An 8,892-nucleotide genomic window follows, 5' to 3' on the forward strand; every position below is an offset into this window, starting at 1 on the left:
CGAACGAACGAACGAACGAACGAACGAACGAACGAACGAACGAACGAACGGACGGACGGACGGACGGACGAACGAACGGACGGACGGACGGACGGACGGACGGATGGACGGACGGACGGACGGACGGACGGACGGACGGACGAAAACAGGTTAATTTATAGGACCTCCACCGGGGCAGGTCCAAAAAGTAAGAAATATAATTGCATGGATATACCGCACATTCAAATCAAGGGAAATTGAAACCATGTTAACTTTATGGAAAGCACTAGCCATCCCTCATTTGGACTACTGCTCTCAACTCTGGTCTTCCTGGAAGCGTGGTCTTGTCCAGCAACTGGAAGAAGTTCAGAAATCATTTTTACATGGAATTCCATCCCTCAGACATCTCAATTATTGGGAAAAACTCAAATCATTAAAACTGTATAGCCTTGAAAGACAGAGAGAGCGGTATCAAATAATTTATATCTGGAACGTCATTAAAGGCAACGTCCCGAATTTTGATTATGACGAAAGTAAAGGAGACATTTCCTGCCATATAAATCAGAGATTGGGGAGAATTTGCAATCTAAAAGCTGTCAATATCAAACACAAAAATATCTGGAGGGGAAGTCTTTCCCAAGAAGGCCCTCGATTATTCAAAACCCTTCCCAGACCAATAAGAGATTTGACAAACTGCCCCAAAGAAGCATTCAAAAAACACTTAGACACCTTCCTCACAACTGTTCCGGACAAACCTCTGCTTGCCCACTATTTTAACCTTAGGCAAGCTGACTCCAACAGCCTCAAGGAAATGTCGAAGCATCAGACTCAAGGAGTTGGATGAGCTGTTCAAGCAAAAGCCATAAAGAGGTACAAAGAGGTAGGTACTTCTTCGTTCCTCTTAGAGTGCACGCACAGACACTCACGTGTGTTCCACTACAGATTTTTTTCATATTTAGATTTAAAAGCCTACTCGGTGCGAAAGAGAAATCGTGTATTTTTTAATACGCCGTTCATTTCATTTGGTGCCCAAATTACCGTCCCATGTTTTGTCGATAGTCCCAAGTTAGAGCAGTTGACGGTAGCGCAATCAAATTCATGCAGTGAAAAATTCAATTTGACATATTCACGATAGAGAAAAAGGCTCATTCTGAATGACATTCATGTGTAACCTCAGCCCCTGCTCTTCTGGGGGGGGCACCCCCCAATCCATCCCATCATCGATTGATTATCATTGCTTGAATGGAAAAAGTTATCAAGTACAGTAAGCCAGTATGGATTTTGTGTAACTAACGCCGGAGTTCTTCGGCGTACAACTGAAACGTTTTTGGCGCATTGGCGTAAGGGTACTTACAAAGATTGTTTGATTTTCAGTTGGCGTAAAGTAATAATTCCAGCTCGGCGTGAATGACTCCATAATCCATTGATTTTTAGCTTCCATTTGGCTAAATTTGCTTTCGCTCGCTTGCGCTTGCGTCAATTTATTAATTATGTTGGCGCATGCGCCTCTTTTCCCATCTTGCACCCTTATTAAAAAATTTAATGTTGGTACAAAAGAAATTTTGCTTGGCGTGAGGCTTGCTGCACGGAAAAATATCTTCGGCGCGAGATTTCGTGGAATCCATACTGGACAGTAAGAGAGTCAGGTTAATACGAATGCCTGAAATGTAATACCATTTTAGGATTTCCTGGTCTGTTAGCTTTGGAAATGTTTTACAGAGACAATCAATCGAACCAATCGAACATAGTCAACAATCAATCGAACCAATCTCACCTTACTCGAACGCAATCGAACACAATCGAATATTACCCTGGAATCGGCCGTTCGATTGAGATTCGATTACGTTCGACAATCGAATCACAATTATTCGATCGCATTCGATTACGTTCGATTGGTTCAATTGCGATTTTTGTTCGAAGTTGTTCGATTGACATCGTCTGGTTATAAAAATGAAACAAAAAAAACACTGACCTATAGTTGATATAAACGTTGAATTAAATGCATCTTCTGAAAATCGAAATAAAACACAAGTTTTTCCTACACCAGAGTCACCAATCAGTAATAGTTTGAAGAGATAATCATATGTCTTTGCCATTTTTACGATCAAATTGTTTTGGTCATTACGACTTTCTTTCTCGGTTGCGTATTTTTAGGTAGGGTGGCTGAGATATTTTTGCGCATCCCCCCAGTCTCCTTTTTTTTGCCGATTCAGCATAACGTCACAGCTTGTAGATTCAAATAAAATTGCACGAAAAAAATTCCCAGTATCTAACTAGAAAGTTTTTTTCGTGTACTTTAATATCAAAGATTTGCGCTCCACCGTGCTTGATTTTTGAATTTCTTCGAAGTTGCACTGACATGACTGTTTTTATTTTATGGCTTCAACTGTTCTTGACGTTCATTCTTACTTTCTTCCAACTCTGCTCTAATGTGAATTCATGTTTAATTAATTTTTTGAGTATTTTTTGTTTTGCATTTTGATGTTTGAAACTATGACTATGATGCAGGGGACTGATGACAGCATGGCTGGAACCCCCCCCCCTGGCCTGATGAGAGGGGCAGGGGGGGGGGGGGCTAAAAGGTCGAGCAGCAATTGGTACCTGATTTTAGCCTGTTTCTAGGGGGGACTAACCATGTTAGGGGTCACCTTAGAATTTTTTTCAGACGGACCTGGGGGCTAGATAAAGTCTAGTAATAAAGTCTAGTAAACTTTCCGGAAATGGGAAACTTTCATCCTGGCATTTGAAATTCTCAAAAATTTCTGCTCGCTTCGCTCCGCAACCAAATTTTTAAATCATGTTCATTCTGAGATTTGTCATTCTGTTGTATTCATCAATCTGCCCATTCAAATGACCGTTAAGGAAAAACTAAAAACCTTCCTATTGGACAGTTAGCCACACTAGCGTCCCGCCAAAATGCGTATCAAAGATTAATGCTGCGAAAGCACTATATTGTTTACTTGACTCTCAAGCAAAAAAATGCACCGCAAAACTTCTAAAGGGATTCATGAAAAAATAACCCGGCGCTTTTTAATGAAATTAACATTTTCAAAAACTTTGAGAAATTGCCTAAAATTTGAGCCATAGATGAAAAAATTTGAGCCAAGCCAACCTTGAAAACTAATTTGAAGATCAACTTACCAAGAAAAAGATCTACGGGGGAGGCGGAACCCACCTAGATCCGCGCACTGCCGGATAGGCTATCTCCCGGAAATTTTGCCGGACCTCAAACAATGACCCATTTACATGTGTGTAATTGTTTTTACTTTAGCGTATAAACTACAGTAGGCCTTAAAAATCGAAGCGCTGTCTCGGGAATTGAATGACAAATTTTGGTTGGTTGATTTTGGCTGCTGCACGTTTTATTTTATTTCCATTTCAAGTTTTAAAATTAATACCGTAAGTTGGTCTAATCTCGACATCCATCTTCTAATTTCGACACCCTTTCTTAGGCGAACCCGAAAAAATTTTTTGTTTCTGGTCTACCGGCCGGGTGAAAATTTATTTCGTCGTCACCCGGCCGCATTTTTTTTTCGTACATCATCGTTAGGGTTCGGGTTAGTTTGTTTGTTTGGAAAACTTTCGTGAATCAGTCTTTGAGGCATGTGATTTTATCGCACGTGATATTTTATATTCTACTGTAAAATGCACGCCTAGAAATCACTTGGAATGAAGGTTTTATCCTGATCATTGTTATAGAAATGAAATTTTATTCATCTCAAACTAAACCCTGCATTGTTTTTGTTAATTCTTGCTTGCAACTCAACTTTTAAGAATGTTTTTTTTTATATACAACTTCGTTTTTATAGAAGAATCATGCTGATTTGTGAGTAAAATAAATAGAAACATTCACAAAGTGGGGACTTTTCAGTAAGTAAACAGCTTTGTTTTTATAAAAGGAATCATGCTGACTTGTGAGTAAAATAAAAAGAAACATTCACAAAGTGAGGATTTAAAAAATTGGGGAAATGTTTCTCTCACTCTACTTTTTTCTCAAAAAAGTTCACTTCGTAATCACAGTTTGGAGCCTTGGCAATTGAAGATAAATATTCAAAATGAAAGAGAGTGCCAGTTCTGAGAGATATTGTAACACAATTGAAAATATAAACGATGAAAATTAAGTATTTGAATAATCGCACGCCTAGACCACTGTAAATCAAAATCTAGGCGTGCGATGATCACACGTGAATTTTTCTTATGCCGAAGCCTGTAGCGGTGTCAAGTTACTACAGATTTAAGGTAAAGAAAGACCATCATTTTAACTTCTACGAGTGCTTTAAAAAATCAAGTTTTGGGATCGAAATTTAGCAAAAAAAAATTTTTTGCGGCCGGCCGGGTGAGTGTTTTTTTCGTCACCCGGTGGACCGGAAACAAAAATATTTTTAGGGTTCGCCTTAGAGATAGGAATGATATGAAAGTTGGAATGGGTGATTGAAAAAGAATTTTTCCTCTCTTACCACTAAGCAAAGAAAATTAGTTTCGACCTTTCTATTATTTTCAGCTCTAGAAAAGGGGTGTCGAATTCAGACGAGGGATGTCGACATTAGACCAAGTTACGGTATTGTCTTGCGAACTTGATTCAGGTAACTCTCATCCTTGTTGTTAAAATGTATCCTGTAGATGACTGATGTTGTTTTTTCTGAAAGCTAGATTTCCTAGTGTGACTAACTGTTGGATAAAATGTATTACGTATTTTGCTAAAATTTCTGGAAGATTGTCATTGGCTTAGGGGTCACCTAAAATATTTGGCAACCAGGGGTTACCTAAATCTTAGGGGTCACCTGAATTCTTAGGGGGCACCTAAAACCTGCTGCCAAGCCATGATGATCAGAAGTCAATTTTTAATCACACACTGGCTCACACCACACACCTCACCACTTTTTTTCTACATACTGTATGTCTTTTTCTTTTCCAGAGGAAGAGAGAGGGGCTTCTAGCTGGAGAGTCTTGATTTTCCAAGGGGTTTGGAAACTTTTTATCGAATTATCAAGGTTTTTATTGAATCCCTTCAGGGTATGGGAAGATTTTCTCTGGGACAGGAACCGACTTACTCGCTCTGTAAAAAAGTAAGTGTAGGATAGGAACAGTCTGGAAGGACATCCTTATTTAATTGAAGTTTGGTAACTTGCATCAGTGGAGGCTAACAAGCATGACCCTCAATTAATTGACCTGGCTGATTATTAAGGGGCCGTCGACAAACGATTTTCCTTTTTTTTAACGGCTTCTCTGGCCGTAAGTAAGGGGTGGGAGGGGGTCACTGCAATGCCGATAAAAAAGTTTTAAAAAAAGGGAAAGTCTCACTTACAAATTTCATCAGTCGTAGTAGAAACATGTGAAGAAAGGCTAAGACCTGCTAAGACCAAAAAAACCACACGACATTCACCTTATTCCCGATCACCAATTAATGCTTCGACGAGAAAAATGACTGGTCACGTGACGAAAGTCGGCAATTTTTCCCTCCGCCTCAGTTGACTCCTTGCTCCACCCATCCCACCCTGACTTGCCACGGGGCTTGGAGTTTCAAAATTGAAAGGTCACGGCTCAAAACCACATGTTTTTTCCGTGCGAAAAGAAGAACTTTGAGGATTACGAATCGAAAGAACATGGCGGCCATGGACCAGTGAAAGTATTTACTTTTGAAGAATCTTTTTGGTCGCTAAGACGTAGGGGGGGAGGGGGTCTGAACCTTAACGGCCTCAGGCCGTTAAAAAAAAGGAAAGTCGTTTATCGGCAGCCCCTAAAATATAAAGTTAAATCAAAACATCTTTAAATAGAAACATCTGAATTCCTGCCATCTTAATATTTATGACCTACTGTAGTATTATTTTTTATTATCTAACCACGCTGTTTTATTTACCCCAATTACCCGCAATACTTGCACGAGATTTTATAAATGGTAGAGTTGAGCTGCACAGTTCTTGCACTGCTACATTTGTTTTGAAATTTGCTGCTTTGGTTGGTCAGGAATTTGATGGCTATGCAAGTTTCCCTCCACTGATGCAAGTTACCCGACCTCACGGTGCACAACCAGTCTAGACTTAAACTCCCATATCGTCGTTAACATGACTAAAGGTTAAATCTCAAAATAAGTGTCTTTGAAAATTGGAAATCTTGCAATTCTGCTCCGCCTTTATTATTGGCTTTTTTGTCATTTGAAAACATTGACTATTTCTCTACATGAAAAAGGGGCAATCCCAATCTCAAAGATGACCACCACAGTAAAACTTTGAATTTTGTAAGGTACTAATTTTGAGATTAAATCTTAAGTTATCAGGATTAGAAATTAGTAGGCTTACTGTAATTTGTCATGGCAGGACATGGAAAGCTATCAACTAGAAAAAGTTATAAAAAAGACTGAAAAGTGATGATGAAGAAAGAAGAAGAAAATCATTGTCTTTTTCTTGCAATGGCTTGAATTTAACCATTCCAGGCCCAGCATTGTTAAATTGTTCTTAAATTGTTTTCTGCCAATTTTGAGTCCCATTTTTATCGTAGATTTTTACTTGAAAGTTTTGTCAACATTTTGCTTAAAAAAAGCTTTTTATTAAGGCTTGTTTCCATTCACCTAGCGGGCAGTGCGCTGCGACCAAAATTTCCTTAAATAGCTCAATGACGTCAGAAAATGTAAATATTTGTACACAAAGTTAGAGCTCTTTCGAGCGCTGGTGTGCAATTTTGTGCAATTTTGGTAGCTGAAAAATTTCAACTTCCAAAAGCGGGCGTGCGAGCTCATACAGTGATCAAATAGTTTTAGCCAATCAGAAGAGAGTAAACATGTAAAAAATTTAAAAATGTATACAGATTGTGATGAAGTCTTTTGAATATTTCGAGCACTTCTTTTAAATCTCAAGATGAATGGAAATCAATCACTGGTCGCTAGTGCGTTGCGACCACTTTTATATTTAGAATTCTGGTCGCAGCGCACTGCCCGCTAGGTGAATGGAAACAAGCCTTTAGAGAAAAGAAAATTTATACTTTCTCTAATAAGGTAACTTAATTGTAAATAAACCAGCTGTGCTGGAAGGTCGCCTGAATATTTCGCTTAAAGAGCTTAAAAGTTTGAAAAAAATAAAAGACGAAAAACTTAACAGTGTAACACGTGACTTGCGAATGTACAAAGTCATTATAAAGCAACATATTTTTGATTCTTGTCAATGTCAAAATTACTGAAATTGTTGAAAAATATTCTTCAAAAACAAATATGTAAAATATTGCTTTTGTCATTCCTAAAATCTTAAATAAAGGTTTTCAGAAAGTCATCATTTTTGGACCTACCCCGGTGGGGTGAAGGTCCTATAAATTAACCCGTGTCTGTTCGTTCGTTCGTTCGTTCGTTCGTTAGTTACCAACTTTTCTCGAGATTGGCTCATTCAATTTTTCTGATTTTTTGCACAAAGGTGCATTTACTATAAACCCTCGAATGTGACGGAGCCCGATTTTCGAAAAAAAAATTTTTCCGGCCGGTAGAACCGGAAATGTTCCGAAAAAAGCGGTTTTTTGAGATTTTCTCGAGATTTTATCATTAGTTTTTTGCGATTTTTTGCCCATAGATGCACATTAATACTGCCGAAAAGGTGTCGAAAACCGTTTGCCGAAAAAAAATTTTTTCCGGTCTGTAGAACCGGAAATGTGCGGAAATCGTCGTTTTTTTCACATTTCCGTCACATTTTTTCAACTTATTTAATTGTTTTTTTTACAGAAAAATGTTCTTTATGATGATGCCCAAAACTTAGCATCGTTTGATTTCCAAAAAAATCATCCTTTGAATCCGGAACTCCTTAAAAATCGCCGGAACAGCCGAAAACCGGCGCGTAAAACGGTTTTCCTTCATTTTTCAACTTATACTCGACAGACTTTCATGATTTTTTGCACAATGATGTAAAATGGCAATGCCCAAAATGTGACAGAGCCCAATTTTCGAAAAATAAATTTTTCCGGCCGCTAGAACCGGAAATGTCCCGAAAAAAGCGGTTTTTTGAGATTTTCTCGAGATTTTCTCGTTAGTTTTTTGCGATTTTTTGCCCATAGATGCACATTAGTACTGCCGAAAAGGTGTCGAAAACCATTTGCCGAAAAAAAATTTTTTCCGGTCTGTAGAACCGGAAATGTGCCGGAAATCGTCGTTTTTTCACATTTCCGTCACATTTTTTCAACTTATTTAATTGTTTCTTTACAGAAAAATGTTCTTTACGATGATGCCCAAAACTTAGCATCGTTTGATTTCCAAAAAAATCATCCTTTGAATCCGGAACTCCTTAAAAATCGCCGGAACAGCCGAAAACCGGCGTAAAACGGTTTTCCTTCATTTTTTCAACTTATACTCGACAGATTTTCATGATTTTTTGCACAATGATGTAAAATGGCAATGCCCAAAATGTGACAGGGCCCAATTTTCGAAAAAGAAATTTTTCCGGCCGCTAGAACCGGAAATGTCCCGAAAAAAGCGGTTTTTTGAGATTTTCTCATTACTTCCATTAAATTCTAATTATTCGTTTTATAAATAGGTAGGTCCATTAAAGTATTACTTGTTTAAAACTAACATTAGGGATGTAGGTGAAAATAGCATAAATTTGTTCTTAAGGGATAACAAAATAGTTTGAGTTAAGGACACATTCAAGTTATAGGGGTGGAGACAGTTACTTAATCATATCAGGTTTATGTAATATCAATGAATGTTTCTTGCTTGTACAATAAGAGGTTGCTTCTAGAAAGTTTCAATAAATATTATTATAGTAAAACTACAGTTGAAGTAATCTTAACAAAAGTAAAAATTTTGGAGAGAATTTATATGGCTGCTAGCTTGAAAAATTAAATTTGGCGGGAATTTATTTGCCTTAAAATAGAGAACATTTATGGGAAGAAAACAATAATCTAAATTTGGCGAATGTTTTGATTTAACTTTGTATTTTAAGG

General features: G+C 37.8%; 1 protein-coding gene across 1 annotated transcript in view; it reads right to left on the bottom strand.

Annotated features, from left to right (window-relative positions):
- The window catches only part of LOC136800432 (ras-related protein Rab-8A-like), a 12,007-nt gene extending 9,860 nt beyond the window's left edge, over positions 1-2,147 (bottom strand). The window contains exon 1 of the mRNA XM_067057089.1: positions 1,952-2,147. Within this exon, the coding sequence (XP_066913190.1) occupies positions 1,952-2,075 (124 nt within the window). The 5' untranslated portion in view covers positions 2,076-2,147. The remainder of the gene's footprint in view (positions 1-1,951) is intronic.
- Positions 2,148-8,892: the final 6,745 nt, after the last annotated feature.

Source organism: Clytia hemisphaerica, unplaced genomic scaffold (genome assembly GCF_902728285.1).
Source record: "Clytia hemisphaerica strain Z4C2 unplaced genomic scaffold, Clytia hemisphaerica genome assembly, whole genome shotgun sequence".
NCBI classification, from domain to species: Eukaryota; Metazoa; Cnidaria; class Hydrozoa; order Leptothecata; family Clytiidae; genus Clytia; species Clytia hemisphaerica.